Source organism: Falco biarmicus, chromosome 8, assembly GCF_023638135.1.
Source record: "Falco biarmicus isolate bFalBia1 chromosome 8, bFalBia1.pri, whole genome shotgun sequence".
Classification (NCBI taxonomy): Eukaryota; Metazoa; Chordata; class Aves; order Falconiformes; family Falconidae; genus Falco; species Falco biarmicus.
The window spans coordinates 21,658,175-21,678,810 of NC_079295.1; the positions used below are offsets into that span (position 1 = coordinate 21,658,175).

The 20,636-nt window shown below is 42.1% G+C and overlaps 1 protein-coding gene and 1 long non-coding RNA gene across 5 annotated transcripts in view; one reads left to right on the forward strand and one right to left on the reverse strand.

Annotated features, from left to right (window-relative positions):
* TLK1 (tousled like kinase 1) overlaps positions 1-20,636 on the forward strand; it is a 91,497-nt gene that overhangs the window by 4,719 nt on the left and 66,142 nt on the right. The window contains exon 1 of one of the 4 annotated variants that reach the window (XM_056348932.1): positions 15,978-16,077. The exons of 1 other annotated variant lie outside the window; for it this stretch is intronic. Coding sequence is in view for 2 of the 3 variants with exons in the window: in XM_056348927.1 (XP_056204902.1) it covers positions 16,275-16,419 (145 nt within the window). In the remaining variant the exon portion in view is untranslated. Of the gene's footprint in view, positions 1-15,977; positions 16,420-20,636 lie in introns of those variants that run through there. 2 more of the 4 variants (XM_056348927.1, XM_056348928.1) reach the window with 2 other exon arrangements.
* Positions 8,130-15,700, reverse strand: LOC130153709 (uncharacterized). Its single transcript, XR_008823491.1, has 3 exons — positions 15,571-15,700; positions 13,887-15,444; positions 8,130-13,303 (listed from the first exon to the last, which is right to left on the reverse strand). It is a non-coding gene; the product is annotated as an uncharacterized LOC130153709 (long non-coding RNA).

The following is a 20,636-nucleotide window of genomic DNA, read 5'->3' on the forward strand; positions in this document are numbered from 1 at the left end:
ACTGCCCATTTGTCTTCTGTTCCTTGCTCTGCCTGTTCAAAGAATAATAAATCAGCATCAGTATCCTGCTTTTATTTTCTCTAGCCACTCCAAGAACGAATTTTGGAGTATTTAAGGGATCTAGTAAAGCTCAGAAATAAAACATAGGTCATCTAGAACAGCAGATCTTTCCACAGAAATAGCAAGTCTTGAATGTGTGAGGAGTTTTCTTTGGAAATGTTTCAGCTCTGTCATAGAAGCTACAGGAAAAGAACATTTCTTTAGTGTTGTGTGCTACAATGTAAGTACCCATATTTGTGGGCACATGTGTGTAAAACAAAGCAAAAATTCTAAAATGAAGCAAGCTGACTTGCTCCTTCCCAGCTCCATGCAGACAAAATCTTAGAACTGCACAGATAGCAGTTGTGTTGCTTTACACACACCTGAGACATAGTCAGGAAACAGTATAGAAAAGATTAAAAAATAGAATGAAAATATAGAAACTAATATGCAGAAATGTCTTGCTGCTATTTTTTTTGCCTTTAAATGAGGTTATAAGTAAATGAGTATATGCAATTAACCATGGATTATTCTGTACCCCTGAGCATCTAAAACCTTGATTTGGAACAAGTTTTACAGGATATTTTATAACTTTGGTTGTTTTTTTTTTTACTTTTCAATAACTCAGCATATGAATTTATGAGTGTACTGTGGTACTATCATCAAAAAGAAGATCAAAATAGTGACTAGAATAAGTGAAAAGGAGATAGAATTGGCATAAATTTGTATGGACCAAAGAAGTTACATTTATTAGTCAAAATACAACTCCCGTTGGGAACTTGGGTAGGTATCATACAAATCATGATGGAATTGTTTCTCTAATGAAGGACTATTACAATGAGAAAGCAGGTAGTCTCCATTTAAAATAAAAAGCTAGGCATAATTGTATTAGTTGTTAGCATGCAAGCAGCTAAAGGAGCCCTGTGTGTTCTTAGGCACTTACCCTTACTACCTAAAGTGGAATTGTCTGATAGGAAAATTGGGTAGGACTTTCTGTTAAAAAAAATGCAAATTGTATACAGAGTTGTCTATATGAGTCTTATGACTGATTTTAGTGCTTCAAGGTTAAGTTTTGTTGGCAATGAAACAAATATTGTAGCTGTTCCTGAGGTCTGTGAGCTTTATTAAGTACATGAATAACAAATACACTTAATATATCTGATAGCAGACTCTGTTCCTTTGCTTCTCTAGGATCCTTAAACCTTGACTAAATGCCATAGTCTGAGACCGGCATTGCTTTCACTGTTGTTTCTATGACAGTTGAATGTGAATGGTGAATCTATCTTTGGAAGGCAGAAAATGAGATGCATTGTCTTTTAGTGGTCAGGTCTGATAGGTATGCTTTTTTATGTGTTGGCATTGAGTCTTACTCTCACTTTTGCAAAATCTTATATAAGTTTTCCCTAGAGAGACAGATAAGAAATAAAGGATTAGTACATCTCTCCATACAGTAACTCCTAATGTGAAATTCTAGCCCTATTTATAATGAGAGCTTTGCTACTGATTTCAGTAGGATCACAATTTTACCCCTAAGGTGCAGTTGTGCTTTCCTAGGAAAGCTAACGTATAAAATACAGCCTCCGCCAGTACATCATCAATGCAGTAGCATAGAAAGAGGATAACATTGAATGACATCCATAGCCAATAACAGCTGCTGCAAACATCCTGTCAAGCACTGTATTAATGTTAGTCACCAGCTTTCCAGGTTTGTCTAAGATTATTTTCTTCATACCTGAACGAGGTAGACTCAGGATGAGTTGGAGTTCTTTATGGAAGTGTGGTTGGCATTTGTGTTTTGTAATTTTTTTTTTAACTAATCAAAGATTGTCAGATGTGGTAATGCTGCTTTGATTTTTATTAATAAAGCACACCATCTATAACTAATTTTTTAAAGCCCTTGAAGGCACTGTTTAATTTTTCAGCTGTTTTTTGTTCTATCTAGTTCTGTATTAGCTTCCTATCTTCAGGTCTTGACTTCTGTAAAGCAGATATTGTCAAGCACACATTGCTGGGAGGTATCTTGTACCTCATAAAAGAAGGAAAAAGGCTCTTGATTAGGATCCCAGTCTTCACTGACCCCACTGCTCAGTAGGTAGGGTGTTGTGGACATTAACAACGTTACAGAGGATCTTTGGCCAGTATGTTGGCTGCAAGTCATGGATTGAAGACTGCTGCTGCATATCTTCCAGGTAAGACTAATGTGCTCCTTTTGATAGGGCTTGTTTAGATGTCAGCTAAAAAAATAACTCCTTGACGTGTTTGCATGAAAATGACTCCTGTAGATAAAATTATATTGCCTAATAGTTTCCTGCAGCTCCCCAGATACTTGTTAGAGTAGTCCAAAATTTAATTCAGCCTCTCCCTATGAAATTGGATCTCTACTTTGTACTTCTGATTGCTTCTCTCAGCTCGATTAATAACGTGGAAGCATTTGTTCTTTCTCTGAAGGGTGTCTGGGTGCCTCCTGCCAGAACAATGGAGATCACCTTCTGCTGAGCTTATACATATATGCAGGAACAGGAGCCATAATGGATGCTTCAGAGCACTGTGTAATATCTTCTTCCAAATTAAGGAGGCTCTGACACATCAGTCAGTTTTTCCCTGCCTGTATTTGATTGCATACTTAAAATCAGCTGACTCTCAGATCAAGTGGTGCCTTGTTGCTTTAAGTTCAGCAGTGGCTGTTGTCTGTGTTAGGGAGGAGTTCTGTCACTGAATGGTAAAACAAGACACATCCTAAAGCTGGCCCTGGAATTTCTTTGCAGTGTTATTCCCTGAGAAACTTGAGCTTTCTTGATTGCAAATAGGAAAACTCTTGAAGGAGTGTGTGCACATGGTAGGGAGAACTTAAGAAGGGAAGAAAAGGATTTTATTGAATAATTTCAAAAAATGAAGTGGAAAAAAATGTATATATATCAAACCAGAGAGAAGCAGAACAGTAGTGTGAGGTGATAGAGGCCTTTTAGAGTCTGAAAGTACTGGAAGTTTTACTCGAGACTGGACAAAGTTCTGCACTGTGGTATTAGATGTCACCATCCTGAGACATTCAGCTTGGCACAGTGAGACCACTTCATTGCCTCATTTCATGCTAGTGTGTTTCAGGCTACGTGCTGGGTATTTCCAGTATTTGGCTTTTTATACTACGTGCAATAGATTCAATTTTCCTATTCTTACAGGCAGTATCTTCAGCAGTATGCCCTGAAATGCCTTATGGATTCAAGCTGTCCCTTAATCAATGATGCAGAGGGTGCGGTTTTGATCTTTTTCTCTAATATATGAACTATGATACTAGATTCATCCTGGCATACATCTGTCAGACCAGACTGAAAGCATTCAGTTAGAGACACTTCATCACCAGAATGGGGCCAACAAATTGGAGACAATCTAAAAAAGGGAGATTGAAATATAACATAGATGGGAAATAGAGGATATCTCAAAATAAGGTCATAATGGAGGACTTAAATTGCACATCTATCCAGACAGCAGCAGGACATCCTCAAAATATGCTATAGTATCTGCATACTGATACCAACTATTACAAATATGCAACAAGTATGGATTGTTTGTGAAAAGAACAGCTATAGGTCAAGATGTAACACAACAGAGAAGACAACTCTGCAAATATAAATATTTATTATTACAGTAACTGCTTCCTACTAAAATTGGCAAGAATGATGAATCCAACCCTCTAATATGTATTTGAGAATTAGGAAGCTAATGAGGGAGTGCAGCAAAAAGCCCTCTTCTGCCTTCTAGAAAAATCAGCAAAGCTAACATTGCTAGACCATAATGAAGAATGTGTGGTTAGAGCTACTGGGCTGCAGATCCACCACTAAAAACCCACCAGTGCTTGATACTGAACCAAGGAGTGAAAAATACAAAATAAAAAATCCTGCGTTGGCTGAAGGACATGCAGAATTCTTTTACGTCTGTAGTTTTTGTGATTGTTAATACTTCTATGAAACACTGCTGAACTGCCATAGAGCAAATTACAAGCAGCAGATGAATGTGTCTGGTTTGATCTTTGAGCTTCTTTGATTAGGTGCAGGTAAAAGTCAGTGTCATGTCTGCATACTGTGGCATGTTTTAATATCTGCTGTTACTTTCTGGATTGGTTTGCAGCTTGAGTCCTTAACTTGTGATTTATTTTTTTTTTTAATTTAGCCATTGATTACACCCCAGAAGATGTGATTCACTTCAACTACAAAATCCCTGCTTGTTGTGGTACTAACAAGCATTGTGCCTACTGAAAGCTGCAGCAGAACGGAAAGGGAGGAGGCCTAACAGGCTTGACACCATCTTTTGTCTGTGTTGCAGCAAGGGGTGAGGGAAAGATGTCTAGGAATTGTCTTATCATCATACGGAGAGATACACATACATAAGCATTTTTATTTGTTTATCTAATCTCTTGGATGCTTTTTCAATGCCTGTCTTAAACCTTTGTTCTTGAAGTAAGCAAGGAAAAACTGTATGACAGGCATTTAATTTTTTTCTTTCTCAAGAGCAGTTAGTGTCCCTTCTGTTGAGAAGAAAATGGGACCATGTGGAAAGCTAGATTTCAATTAACACATCAAAGGGCAGTTTGTGGGGTTTTGCCTATAACTAAGGTTTAACTGAGTTGCAGGACTGGGAATTTCGTGTTTTCCTATACGCTCACATATTGCATTCTTACCTCTCCTACTTCTCTACTTTTCCTCTGTTTCTCCAAAGGGGCCGAATGAAAGCAGTATAATCTTGTTGAATATATTCTATGGTTCTTGCTTATGAATTAGATGAACAGCTGCTGGGAACAGTCTGGGAATACTATTTGGTGAAAAAAAGAGATGAGACACAAACAAATTCCCTTATGATGCCATTCATTCTATATGCAGTATTATACCGGAGGGGCGGAAAGATGGGAAGGCCTAAAATTCAGTTTCAATATGAGCTGGTTTGAAAAGAAGCAATTCTACATACATTGCACCCACAAAAACTTGTATTTATAGGCACAAACTTTTTTGTAGGTAGAAACTGCACAGCTGGTTGTATGCATTCGTTTTTTTGCATGCATAAGAACTTACTTTTACAGACACAACCGTTGTACTTCCTTCTCAGTATTTCCCCGTTACACTAATTCTTACATTATATAGTTCATATCTTTTCTGTGTGCTTTAAACAAGGTGGGGAAGGGGGGGAAAGGCCTACATTTTGGCATGCAGGACAAACAAAATTAAACAGACAAGCAGGCAAAAGGACAATCCACAAAATTAAAAGGGAGTCATTGGTACATGTCAGTCTTCCTGCAACATTCTCCTGCTCACATTTCTGCACTGTAAAAATCTGGCACGCAGTTGTGTGTTAAGGCTGGAAATTAAAGCAAATCTCCTCAGTTGCCTTACAAATGTCATACAGCAACTGAAGCAATGGGCATTTTGCTTTCTTGTCTTGCTACTTCAGTAAATTCCTTCTCAGGTCCTTTTCACCTACTAGCGTCTGGAAGACACACACAGAATTAAACATGCCTGTCTACAGAAACAGGAGACCCAAACATTAGGATTACATTAATCTTAGATAAATCACCATGCAGCGTAGTTCTGACAATTCACACTATTTTGGAAAAGTTGATGAGATTTTTCGCTGGGCGTCTTGGTAATATAGAACATATTATGGGCTTTGGCCACACATCCTGTATTTTGAACCAGATGTCTGTGGTTTACCAACTTGTTTCTTTTATTCCACTGCAGGCCAGTAGTAGGAATTGGATTCTTTTATTGACTGGTTGGTTGGAACACATGAAAACCCTCTTACGCTATGTACGTGTTGTAAACTACAAGCTTGGTCTGAAAACATAACCATTTTAGAGTTCTAGGGAAGTGATTTTAAATGAATATTTTAAAATGTTATTCTGGAACAGATTTTTTTTTCATGCTTAGATAATTGGAAGAGGCCTTCGTGGTAGTTACGAAAAACAGAAACAGAAATACATATTTTTTTTTAAATTAACTCTTACAAATCAACTAAAATTTTATTATTAGTTATGAAGACTTCAACAGGAATGATGTTTTTGTTTCTTTAAAGGGATTGCATTAGCTCTCAGGATGAAAGTGTCATCAGATCAACTGTAACTATAGCCTGACACTTTGCGCCTCTGTGCATGTGCATAGCTTGATACTATCGAAGTACCAGTAACAGTGATACCTAAGGCTACCGTGGATAAACACAGAAGGTTTCTGATGACAGCATCTTAAGCAGAAGGGAAAAGCTCTTGTGTGGTTTATGATAGCGTCATAACCCTGAGGTGCTGACAGAGCTTAATTCACAGTTTTTCTGTGAGTTGTTTTTCTGCATTTCATATATCACTTTTGTGTCTTGTTGAAAATCATAGATATTTTTTCTCTTTAAATAAAGCCAGATTAAAATTAAGGATTAACATCAAAATACCTTTTACTGCCCTGGTTATTTTAAAAGAATTCAGAATCTCAGTTTGATATCATAATAATTATAAAATGGATGTTTTGGTCAATAGAACTGTATTTTAAGAAATAATGTAATTAATCATGGCATTTTTTTAGTTAAATTTAACATAAAACTATGATTTTTGCCATTTGGTTGGTTTTTATCACTCAGTATGATATTTGACTCTATAGGGGATATTGAATGAAGTTTTTGCAAAGATACATATGTGCAAGCTGGCTAAAAAAAAATATTGATGGAATTTGCCATTATAAAAATCCAGAGTTTGTTTATCTGGGGTTTTTTTGACACATTGATGTTTAAAAATCGCTAAAGTTAGTGTTCTTTGTTTTATCATTTTCTGAATTACTACTTATTTTACATTTACAGGTTAGTACCACTCAGGCCTTGCCTGCCTACAGCAACTGTACTGCCTAAACTATAGCAACCAAGTTAAAGGAAACATGTTCGGTAGTACTGAAATCATTATAGGAGAGGGGTAGAAAAAGACCTTAAAAGGTCATCCAGTCCATCCCTGTTCTGAGGCAGGAAATGGGTAACTAGGTCATCCCTGACAGATGTTTGTGTAGGCTGCTGTTAAAAACCACAAATGAAGGGGGTCCACAACCTCTATAAACCTATTCCATCTATCTAGACTTTAAGTTGAAAGGGACTTTTTTGTTGTTTCTTTTTTTTTTTTTATCTGGTCTACTCTGCAGCAAATTAAGCTTGTTATAATTCAAGTGGATACAAAGAACTGTTGATCGTGGCTTTCTGTGTGCTGCCTTTTAAAACAAGTGTTTTCCCCCCAGTCGTCTTTTCCTGAACAAGCCAAGCCCCATTCCTTCAACCTTTCCTTGTAAGTCATATTTTCAAAATAACTTATCATTCTTGTTGATTTCATTTCAACTCCATCCAAATTGTTGAAATTGTTCTTGGAGTGCATTGGCCAAAATTGCACAGAACGCTCCAGCTGAGGCCTCAGCGGCACTGAAGATTGCAAAATAATTAGGTCCTGCATCTCACATACTGCGCACTTCCTAATACATCCTGGAATGTGAAATGCTCTTTCTGCAACATCATCGTGTTGTTGACTCATATTTAGTTTGAAATCCACTCAAACCTTCCTATCCTTTTCTGCAATCCTGTTGCCTTGTTAAAGCATCATCATATTATATTGATATACTCTGTTTTATTTTTGTCATGGGCGATGCTTAGTTTCCCTCTATGTAATATGAGCTTGTTGCATTTATACTGTTTCTCACATTATCTAGGTATTCTGAGTTCTGATCTGTTCCTGTGTGTTTGCAGCCTCCTTCCAGATTTTTTGCAAATTTTACAAGTTTATTCCCGGTTCTATTATCCAAGATGTTCAACGAAAAATTGAATAGGATGGGTGAGAAATCCCTGAAGGATGTTACTGCAGTGCCATCCTGCTTCATCAGTAAACTGTTGATAAATACTGTTCGGAAGAAATATTTAACTACTTGTGTACTGCTTGATTTCATCTATACCATTTCTTGTATTGCAGGCAAAATTAGAAAGGACCCAACCAAAAGTATGTTAAAGCATGGATATCACATTTACTGCTTTCTTCTTACTCAATAGGCCTGTTGCCCTTTCTGAGAAGGAAATCAAGAGAGGTTTGACACAATAATTATCCTAATTACATTTTAACATCTTATTACTTAATTGTTTTCTATAGTATTGTTATCTTCCTGCTTATACACTAACACTGCCTAATAACCTATGGTAGTATGCCTGAGAGATGGATGATGTATTTATGAGAGTTAGGTCAGTTGAACTCTAATTCCTAAGACAGGCCAGGCAGTATTTTCATCCTTCACAGTCTTCTAGGACCTCCCTTGTACTCCAAAAATTCTCAAAAAAATCCAAACAAACCCTAAACCACAACTCCCCCCCACCCCTCAGTCATCATGCAGAGATTATTTTATCTTTTTAAGTGCTCCAGGGTAATTTTTAGCACATTTTCCTATGGAAACACAGTTCGTATAACCACACTGTATGACCAGCCAGACCACACCATGCCTTTTGAACTTGTTGCTCACTTTCCAACTGAACTGGACTGAGAAGTTGTGGTATCAAAGGTACCACATTTCTACAGTTTTTGTGAAAATGAGCAGGTAAGTAGAGAGTCCTCCATGGCAACAAGGAATTCAGAGTAAATGAAACCATGATATTGGGCATTGGAAAACTCACAGAAGAACATTATGAATATTCCAGCCATAAATTTCAGTCTGAGCTTTTGCTCTGGGCTAATCCAGACAGGAGACACAAGGCTACAGGGAAGCAGGCTTTATCCATTGCTTTCTGAACTACACTTTTAAGTCAGCAGGATCAGAAACTGGCATGTCTTAATATCACTTAACCCATTCCCTCCCTTTTCTGGTCTTTGCTTCCGAGACCTTTGTTAAAATTAATTGCTGTGCATATCTGATGCTAAGATTTTTGTAGACACACTAGGCAAAAAAGATAATTGAATGTTTTAGTCTTCTCTGTGTCACATTATTTGCTGTCTGCCTTGATAGATATTGGATTTGAACCTTCCTTTGTCTCCCTTACTTCATGTGTGTGTGTTGTAACCTTTTATTGGCTTTTAGGTCCTTTCCTAATTTATCTCATTTTTCCTCTTAGCCTTCCCAATTTGTTCCCTGTGCGAGCTTGCTATTCTTTAAACTCATTTTTAGTCACCTGTTCTTGTTTCCACTTTTTTGTGTAGTTCCTTCTTTTTTTTTTATTTGATCAAATAGCTCCTGATGAAACCTTGCTGCTCTCTTTCAGTGCTTTCTTTGCATCAGGGTCGTCTGCTGTTGTGCCTTTAATACGCTTCTTTCAGTATCTGTCAGCTCTCCTATGCTCCCATTTCCTTCTGAATTTCTTCCAAAAGATCTACCCACCTATTCATACCCTAAGCCAACTAAAATCTGCTTTTGGAAGCCCATTTCTTTGTGTCACTCCATGCTTTCTTTGGCATCATGAATTTTATTGTTTTGTGATCAGTTTTTATATGTATACCTTCCACCGGTGCCTTAATTGAGAAGTATTAACTGATAAGGTAAATAATATGCAAAACAGCCTTTCTTCTCTTATCTCCTCAACTGTCTGAAATCACAAGTAGTTGTTCTCTGTACCCTTCAGGAATGTGCTGGGCAGCTTGTCTCCTGTACTGCGCTCTGTGTGTGTGAATTTGAAGGCCTTATTCAACAATTAGAAAAACCCCAGCAACCCTAAACTGGTGTGACTTTTGCCTGAAAAAAGCATCAAGACATGCCCCATTGCTATTAGAAACCACATATAGACATGGCTTTCTGCAAACACTGTCTGTCTCTAATGGCTTAAAATCAAAGGCAACAAAATAAGCTCCAGGCAAGACAGATACTTCAGGAAGGAAGATACAAGGTGTAAAGAGTGAGACAGCAGTATGAAAGATGTGTGGAAAAGCATGAGCTTAAAAAAAAAGATTGAGAGGAAGCCTGACAGATAAGAGGGGCCTGTTTACCTGAGAGCAGTGTTACAAAAGGAATAGTCTCAGTGTCGGAAGAAATTGCAGGGAATAGCAGGCAAGTAGATTGCAAGGGACACAGGAAGAAAAGCAATAGAATAAAATGAAAACAGACAGGTGGGGAAAGTGAATGTAGCATCCATCAGGATGGGGTTTTTAATTTCTTCACCAGGGAACATTTAAAACCAAATTTTTTTTTATTAAAATGACATACACAAGGAGGGATGGTAAAACTGTCCTTGATTCTGACTGGAATGTGGCTAATAATCTCAGTAGCTAGAGCAGGGAGACTGGAGTCAAGAGGAACATTTCTATGGTAAATATACCCCATTGTTTAGTTTTTCTGTTTGGTTTGAAGGGAGGCTGTGTGCAGGCTTCTTAGAGATTTGGAGTACAAATGGTGATGATATCAAAGATATGATAAATGCAGTTTATGACAATTACATGGATGATAAAAATAGATCTGTGCTTACATAGTGTTTGTGTCTATTTCGCGAACGTAGGCTTAATGTGATACCATTTTTTTCATTTTGGCTTCTCTGCATCTTGATATGCTGGTATATTTAGGGAAGATATTTTTGCTAGTATATTATTTATGTATGTTTTTGTTACCTTGCAACTGAGAGTTGCTAGCAAGTTCTATATTAAAAAAATTATTAAGCATGTAGTGCGGTATATGGCTCAGGGAGACAGCTCTAATTCAGTAAGCCTCAAAATTGATTTAATCAAGATCTAAATAACTTTTTCCTATAAAAATATTATTGCTCTAAATCAGTTCTAGAGAACTTTAGCTAAACTTGAAAATTAATATTAGTACAATTGCAACATTCCTATTTGCTCATAAATAGAAATGGTATGTGAGAACCAGGTGCCGAAGCTGTTACAATCCGAGATGGTGTTCTATCACAGCAATGCACTTGCTGTCACAGTCACTTGGCATTTTACCTTGTACTTGTGCCAAAATGCATTTTGAATCTTCTAAGCTGCAGGACACGGAGACTGGAAGATTCTAGTCGTCATTCCAGCCCAGACTGGCCAGGAGTACATTGATCTGATACTGGGAGGGTCCATACATGTGCTCAGCTGTGTCAGGAGAAGGAAGGACAGAGTGTCTGAGCTACAAGCTTCCAGTAGTCACCAAGTCAGAAAACAGTATTTTCTTCTCTCAAGTTATGTTTTCCCAGCATACCTCATTCCATCTAACCTAGAAATGTCATAAATACATCATTTGGATGATGAAATAATTTAGGTGTTTTCTACTCAAGCTGCTGTACCGGTATGTCTATTTAGTTACAAGAATACTTTTCTACTACGATAGTTAAATCAGATTGGCTGCTGGTATTGGCATACTTATAGGATGTGTGTATGTCCTTCTATATATGGGGTTGGTGAGTGCATGTGTATATGTGTGTATACATTTATCTACATATAAAATTAATATATATTGGTAAATACACAGTGCCTGTAATGGCTTATGCTTTAAATGTACTGCTACAGGTCTATTATCCAAAGTGCTAGGATGACAGGGAACTAACAAAGAATTTGAAGCCGCTGTAACAAACAAAACTGCAGTTTCACTGGCATTGCAAATAAGTGATGGGCTAAATCCTGGTCTAGTGGAAGGTGTCCCTGTCAACGGCAAGGAGGGGTTGGAACTAGATGATCTTTAAGGTTCCTTCCAACCCAACCCAGTTCCATGATTCTGTGATTCTATGATAAATCAAAGGACTTGAATAATGCTTAAAGAAGAGAATTGCTTGTTTGAGAAAAGGGTAAAACCAAGGCTGGGTTGCTAGGCTGTCTGTTGAAGAAGGTAACTTGCTCCAAGTCCAACAAAGTGGAAGAAGGCTACATATTTCTGATTAACTATATGAAAAGGTAAAAGAGAGACGTAATACCTTTGTTAGGCATATTTTAGAAATCTTGATCAAAAGAAGCAGGTGAAGGAAATAGATACCAAAAGCATCTGAAGAAAAGACACTAATGATCTCAGACTCCTGACGTTTTCCTGATCTCTAGCTGATAGAGACAGAGTTAAGTTTGGAAGCATATAGTTTAATACTTTTCCAGGGATGTTGTCATTTATGATAATTTCTGGAAACTCTTGCCTTTCATTCCTAGAAGCACAAGCCTGCTAAATCAAATTCCTCTTATACCTATGCTCCTTCCACTTGTCCCATGAATTTGACACTTTCCTTCTAATTATTGACACAATTTAAAAATGGTCTTAATTATAACCTATATGTAAACATACATTATTCATATAATCTACTCCCAGGTATTGCATGAAACCTAAGCCAGTGAATATCAAATAGATTTTCGTGGGGAAAAAAGAGAAGACATACCCAATTATTAAGAATATGTATTATTTGATGTTATTGGAGTACATATTTTTCATAATGACACCAAAATGTATTTGGTGCCTGTGAGGAGTGAAGATGAAGGTCTCTGAACAGGGAAGAAACTCTCTCTCTGTAATTGGTCCCACAGTCATAGCATATTCTTCCTCAAGAACATCTAGGATAAACTCAGGATTTTACCACATGTAGTGTTTGGAATGACGATTCTTTGTCCTGTAAAGGATGTATGTAAAAATTTTGAAATTGACGTTTGACCTGAGTGCATGGTTATCTTTATAGATGCAATGCAGATGTCTCCAGAAACTTGCTCCTGCTGTAATCTTCCTTGTTTTCTCTATGCAGCCCATCAATTCTTTTGTTTAAGCCCTTTCCTTAACTATCTGCCAGTTAACTTCTCTTACTTTTCTAAAGATTTTGGGGTAAATTGCGAACTTACTGTGATAAAAATTTCTTGCACAAATAATTCCAGTCGCAAAGTTGAAACCTCTCACAATTTTAATGTGGGGTCTTTTTTTTTTTAAGATTTTTGTTGCTTGGCTTTTTTGTCTTTGGAATAATGAAATTTCATGATGCTTTTCTGTTCTTCAAGTGTCCTTGATTTGAGGGTTACTACTGTGATAAACCTTGTGAACTTCCATTTGACACATTCTCATGAGAAAAATAGCACATAGGCATTTCACTCCTCTCCATTTTGGTCTGAATTTTGAAGTCCTCTTCCTTAGCAGTTCACAAAACCACATCAGCTTCTTTGGGCTTTGCCTGGAGTCAAGCTTTCCCTGGTACATAGGTGTATGGCACCTTTTTCAGCATTTTCCAGTGCAATCCCATTGAAAGGGGATCTCTCTATTTTTGAGGATCCATTTGAGGATCTACCTCAAGTTATGCCTGATGTTGATAACGCAGTGTTTATGTAGGAAACCTTGATAGCAGACTATTCTGCTCCTGAAAACTAGAAGGCAAAGAAAAATTTATAATATTTATTATATTTTTAAAAAAGAATGAGTGATACTTACTCAGTACTATACGAGTTGGACTAAGTCAAAACGTAATGTTTTGAGTGGGTGACACTGAGCAGACTCCTCAACACTGTGAGAGACAGGTTATTCATCTGGCCACTGGACCATAAAGTCTTATTGCAACATGAAGGTAGGGCACTCACAGGAAAGCATTATGTACATTTATGATGCTATGTAATAAGGGAAGACTTTTAGAAGATGTTTGGAAAGTTCTAAGGTGTTAATGAAGATGTCCTTTCCTGCCATGATACTATTAAACTGGTAACACTGAAGCAGCGTGGCTTTACAAATAAAGGGGTACCTTAAAATCAGCATCAGCTCTACTTCTACATTAAGAAAGCAATTTTTCTATGAACTACAGAGGGGAAATATAACCGTTCCATGTATTTTTAAAGTTATATAGATCGTCTCATCTGGAAATGATCTATATAATTCATGCTCTGCTTTCAGTCTACATCAACAGGTCACAAAACCAAGAGATATAGCTCTGCTATATTAAGAAAAGTAGATCCCAACCTGTATTTTGCAGCAGGTACCCATTTCTGCCAAGCAGCAGCAGGCACTGTTTAATAAGCGGTCTGGTGGGGAATCCTGCAGTACATCCCCACTCACTCCTGGTCCTTCAGTGAGGTGCCTTCTAACACGTGATGAGATACTGTGAAGAACTGATTATTTTTCACAGTGTTAATTTATGACAGTTTAAAAGACATCTTGACGGTTTTATAATATTTAAACTGCGTGTCTGATAGAAGATGCAATGAATGGGATTTTCCTCTTCGTATCCTGTTCCCCTGGTCAAAGCGACTGATGTTTGCTTTAAACACGGAGTCCCAGCTGTATTAGTGGAATGACTTGTAGGCATTTTTTTTGTTGTTGTTTGTAAGCAAAAGTGGCAGAAGGAATGCTTGTTTATGTATCTTTTTGTAAGGCTAGCAGGGGTTTGTATGGAGTGGATGCAAATGAGTATGAACAAAGAACCTGAATGTCTTTAACTTACTGCGTCTTACTTGGCAGATTTTGAAAGCAGTGTGCTGCAGCAGGATGTACTCATCAGGAAATGAGGTGTATGTTCACTTATGCTATCATGTGGATTATGGGATTATGTTTTGTTTCTAACCTTGCAAGAAGTTTCTGTGCCAGCTGTAAAATATTAATATTGCAGTCAGAGTGAACTAGCACTGTTTTACGTCATGCCTAAGTACTAGCAATTTCTTGGTGTAATTTTCTTAGGTAATGCCTGAGAAGTCTCTAGGATCAAGTCCTTAAAAGCAAGTAAGTCTCAGTTGAAGTATCAAACCACTTCTCTCTGCCAAAAAAACCTGTATAGCTGTTACTAAATAGATAGCCTGGAACAGACTCATTTAGCAAGTAAACATACTGATTTTTACTTCAAGTTAATAGTGAATTGTGAAGAAACTCTCAGCTATGCTGTATACTTGTGGGAGGTGAAACTCTTAGATAATTTGACAGATGTCACTTTAAAAGGAAGAGACAGAACCGGTAATATCGGTGTTGTGCGCAGATCTGCAACCCAACATTAGTAATCTACTCCTGCCATTCTCAAACAGAAGCAGGGTAGAGGACGGCCAGGATGTCTCCATACAGCAGCCACAAAATGAGCACCATGCCTGGCTGAGGAATATACTTCTGTATACATGCAGAATGCAGTATGTCTGCAAACCATGGTATTGTTTTAAGTAATCGTTGTCCTACCTAAGTTGCGCTCATAAGCTGAAAGGCTTTGTTCCAGAACTGACTTTGCCAAGATTCTCACGTTCTCAGGGAAGACACTGTCAGTTTTAAGAAAAAGCCGAAAATTGGAAAACTGGGTTTAAATTCCGCTATGCCTGCACTTTATCCTAACTCAGGGTGGAGAGGTGCGTTTTGAAGGATGCACAGGTCAGGGCTGGTGCCTAGCGGGGAGCCCCCGCCTGCCGGGGGGGGGGGGGGGGGGGCCTGGCCCAGGGCTCCCCCAGCCCGGGTTGGCCGCTCCTCCGGCGGGGGCTGCCTCGCAGGTGGCGGCTGGCGAGCGACACCTTCTCCCGGGTCCCCACGCCGCTGCCGCCACGCTGTCCTGTTCGGGGAAAAAGAAACGCGCTTGAAATCCGGCAGAGCCCTGGCAGCCCCCGCAGCACAAGCCGCAAAAATAACGTCCGCGCCGGCAAGCGCCCAGCTCAGCCCCGCCGCCGCCCCCACTCACCGCAGCGGTGGGCAGGGCTCGCCCCGCGCGGTCCCACGCCGGGGTGGCGCCGGGCCCCGGTGGCGGCGCGGACGGGCTCCCCGCCGCCGTGCCTGCTTTCCCCCGCGCCCCGCCACAACGGCCGTTGTGGCGCGGGGCGCGGGGGAAAGCAGACGCGGCGGCCGGTGCGGGGACCCCGGCGCGGGCGTACCGGGCCGCCCGGGCGCGCATGGGGGCAGCGGGCGGGCGGCGCGCTCAGGCCGCGGCAGGGCCGGGCAGGTGCGTGCGCGGGGGGCGCCGCTCCTCGCCCGCCGCCTCTGGGCGGCTACGGCACGGCTGGGCTCGGCTGGGCGCCGGCGGAGCGCGGCGCTCGCTCGGCTCGCGATCGTGTTTGCGCATGACCCCTCCCCGCCTGCGCCCTCCCCTCCCCTCCCCGGCGGCAGCGGCAGCGGCGGCGGCGGGGAAGGTTAGCCTCAGACACAGGCGGCTGCTCGGCGGCGGCGGCGGCCGCGGCGACGCAGTGCAGAGGTGCGGGCAGGTTGCGCTGGCCCCGCGCCCCGTCTTTCCCGCGCCCCGCCTGCCTCCGGAGCCCGCTCCCCGCCGGCGGCCTCCCCGCGCCGGTGTCGGGCCGGCCCCCCGGCCATGAGCGCGGCGCTGGGTGTCCCCCCGCCGCGCCGCCTCCCCCGCCGCCCCCGGCGGCTGCCGGGCTCCAGGAAAGTAGCTTGATGAGTGTCCAAAGTAGCAGTGGAAGTTTGGAGGGGCCGCCATCTTGGTCCCGGCTCTCCACGTCCCCACCGAGCCTGCAGGGCTGCTCCGCGGCGGCGGCCTCCCAGCTCCACGGCGCGCCGCCCGGCAAGCCGCCCAAGGAAGGTAACCAGCGCGCCGCGGGGCTGCGCGGGGGGCCCGGCCCTCGGGGAGGGGCCCGGCAGCCGCCGCCGGAGGCCGGTCCCGGGCTGGCGGGGAGCGGCGGCGGGAGAGGTCGGTGCCCCCGGCGGCGGCGGCGCGGGGTCAGCGCTGGGCCCGGCGGCGGTGAGGGGAAGCCTCGGGCGCTGGGCGAGCGGGGCCCCGCCGCCCCCCCTCCCCCCGCCGCCGCTCGACAGCGCGGCGGCGCCTCGTTGTTCCCCCACTGCCGCCGGGCCGCGGAAGGGGGATCGGCCGCGCTCCCGCCGCTGCCGGGCCGTCCGCCCGCCGCCGCTCGCGTCTGCTCCCGCGGCGGCTCTGCCGGGGCGCCCGCCCGCCCGCCGCGTCCTCCGCGGAAACGGTTCCCCTCCGCCAGCGGCAAAGTAAAAGTGCTGCGCCGGAGGATGCGGCCGTTGTTGCTGGATAGAGGGAGTCGGGCACTTTTGGCATCATGGAGGTGGGGAGGAGAGAGGGGCTGACGCCGAGGGCTCGTCCCTGTGGGGAAGGCGCCCTCGGGGGCGGCCGCTTTTACGGCCAGAAGTGACAGGGCGCCTTACGGCCACCGCGGAATGACTGCAACTTTCTCCTGTCCTCCATCACGCCTTGGATGATAATGTTTTTCTCCTCCCTCCCCTGCTCCTCCCCTCTTGTGTTACACCGACAGCGACAGCAGGGTGTTGTGGGTGTTTGCAGGGAATATCTGTATGAAGGTTATGAGCAAACAAGTCCCTTCGCTATTCCCTTTCGGGTATTGTCTGCTTTTCCTCCTTGCGTTGAAATGTGTTGCCACAAGATGTAGCAGTTATACAGCGAGTGAATTCCTCGCAGCGTTTAGCTAAAATAACTACTTGCTGAACGCCCGTTAGTGGCGGAGGAGAACTTTCATGCACGGCTACTTGTATACCGAGCAGTTGTATAATTTTACTTGATTTGCCCCAGTTTAATGAATACCATGTAGCATCTGCAAAACGTCACCGCCCAAGCAGGAAACTTGCTAACTTAAAATAGAAATAATAGTGAAAATGGGGAGTCTTTTGTTTTTCAGGTCTTCCTGTAGCTGCTTGGTTCCTTGCTTGCCTTTTTGTTGTGTTTTTTTTCGGTTGATACGCGATGTAAGGACTTGGTAACAGGGATCCGACATCCTGAAGGCGCAGAATGCAGCCTGTGTTTCTCCATTTTCCACACCAGTAGTTGTCAGACTTGTATCACTCTGTGTCACTTTTGCACACGCTCCTGCAGGTAGATGGATTGACATGAAATGCTCTAGAAAATACCTGGAAAGGGATTATGGTATATGTTAAAGATGCTGAATAAAGTGGCAGGCATTTTGTGCTCATCTTCTCTGGGAAACTGAAGCTCTTACAAAACCAACAGCCACTGGCCAAATGCATAGCTTAAGTTTATCGAGAGTAGGTTTCTTCAGTGTTGCAACACTTGTTATGAATATGCATGCATACAGTATTCACACAGTGTATATATGAGGTCTTTTTGGATGTAGTTCAGGTACCCGGTGTACAAGCCTGACATGATTACCGCAACACGACTTAGATATCTGTTTATTTTAAAGAAAAATGTTGTTCCTTCACTACCTCTGTTTCAACAAGGAAAAACATTTTTGTGAAATTAATTTTTAATGTAATGATTATGATGCTTTTCCCTTTGTTCTGTCTCTGTCTTACAATTCATGCTGTTGAGTTTTTCTGGGTACTGTAATTTACATCCCCTAATACAGATTCAGGGGTTACAGAGTAGTCAAAGGCCTGGTGTTTGCTTGGTACTATAATGTACTGTATTTGCACAGTGTTCCTGGATCATGGTAATTGCGCATCCTCACTGGGTAGCTCTATTAAAAAATCAGCATGCTTGCTGATACTCAAAGATGCTGATACTCAAAAATACCAGCCATGCTTGGGGTTGTATTTTATGTTCATGCTCGTGGGACGTTATCGGCACACCTTACTTTACCTAAGTAACATTTTACAGTGGAGTATCTTGCCAGAAAGCAATAGGCCCTGAAGTATAAACACGTCATCATGGTCACAGATACGTTTTATATACATGAAAGAATGATGTCAGATAAAGCTAATAAGTGTTCAGTATTTGCAGTGCAGTGTATTTATAGGAGTTTGTGCTCTCATCAATTCTGAACTTGTGATACCTTGTGATGTTACAGAGGTTATGAGCTTTGGAGCAGTGCGCAAGGCTGCTGGCCCATGCCGGATCAGAGCTGCATCGCTGCTGATGCCTGTACTGCTTTTGCGTGGGTAATATTCCCAGACACAGTGCGTTTGGCATTTGAGCTGAGCTTGTGGCCTGGCCTGGCCTTCTCATTTGTGGATTCAGATCCCTTTGGATGGCTTCTCTGACCGTTATGCCCATGTTGCCTTCAGATGTACAGGCCTTCACTGAGCACGCTATTGTGTGCTGTGGTTTATCTGACCTCACCTGTGAATCACCTGTGAAAGTTTGGCAAGACCCCACATCTCTCATGTGGGCTTTTAAAGGTTCTGATTTATTAAGAACAGAAACTCCCAGCACCCTGATTTAGGAAGTCCAAAAAAATATTCTCTGCCGCTGTAATACGGAGAAAGCAAGCAGAAAAGCTCTGGCATATGTAACTACTGCACAAAGTTATTTTAAAAGAACATGCAATGCCTTGTCAGTATCAAAAAGGGACTACTTGGGAAATACAGGTGAAATTAAAGAAAATAACCTTTTTTTTGAAATGTACTACAATGTTGCAGGAACATTTTTAGTTGGATGTTACCTTCTATATCTTGACTTACAGGGGCATCATGGCTTAGCTGTATAGATTTGAATTTATGTTTTAAGGTTTTAAAATGAAAGGACTGGGGTGCACTTCAGTACAATTGCATCTGTACACTTTTATTGTACCAGAACTGTCTCTTGTTTGCATTTCACAGCATAGCTTGTAAATGTCTGTACTTCTGTCAGTTGTTTTATATGCCCGTAACTTATGTGTGGATATGTGGTCACTCATTCAGAAGCCCTGCAGTAGGATGCTATCAGGAATTTAAGGGGACTGTTATGCAGTATTATTTTACATACAGTGTGATTGTGTGGCTAAATCTTGTGCTGTAGCTCATGTAATTGCAATGATGCAACTTCATGTTTGAAGTTTCTTGACTTTTGACTGCTTTCTGCATGTAACTAAAGAGACCAAAGCACATAGCTGGAAAGTGCTGTATTGTAGGTGGGGGATGTTCAGGCTATTGCTGACAAGGCAGAGAGACAGAAGAGATTTCATAGAATCAGAATGGTTTGGGTTGGAGGGGGCCTTAAAGATCATCTAGTTCCAACCCCCCTGCCATGGGTAGGGACACCTTCCAGTAAACCAGGTTGCTCAAAGCCCCATCAGACCTGACCTTGAACACTTCCAGGGATGGGGCATCTATAACTTGTCTGGGCAACCTATGCCAATGCCTCACCACCCTCGTAGTGAGGAGTTTCTTCCTTACATCTAATACAGAGCTACCCTCTTTCAGTTTAAGGCCATTACCCCTTGTCCTGTCACTCCATGCCCTTGTAAAAGGCCTCTCTCCAGCTTTCTTGTAGGTCCCCTTGAGGTACTGGAAGGCGGCAGTGAGGTCTCCCTGGAGCCTTCTCTTCTCCAGGCTGAACAACCCCAGCTCTCTCAGTTTGTCTTCATAGCAGAGGGGCTCCAGCCCTCTGATCGTCTTTGTGGCCCTCCGCTGGACTCGCTGCAGCGGGTCCATGTACTTATGTTAGGGGCCCCAGAGCTGAAGGCAGTACTTCAGGTGGGGCCTCACAAGAGTGGAGTAGAGGGGGAGGATCCCCTCCCTCAACCTGATGGTCACGATTCTTTTGATGCAGCTCAGGATGTGGTTGGCTTTCTGGGCTGCAGACGTACATTGCCGGGTCATGTTGAGCTGCTCGTCAACCAACACCTCCAAGATTTGGGACATACATGTGAGTGTCTTGAAAGCTTCTCTTTTGAGGTTGGGGGCAGTGCCACAGTGTCTGGTAGTCAAGCATGATGCATTGCGAGTTGTTTTTTGTGTGTGCTGTTGGCTTTGAACACTTCACTGAAAGCAAAAGAGAATGCCAAATAAAACTTTGAAATACCACCACAGGAATGTGATTTTCAGTTTTCAAATTTGAGCCCAAATTAACATGTGATGACAAAATGGTAAATAAGCTTATGA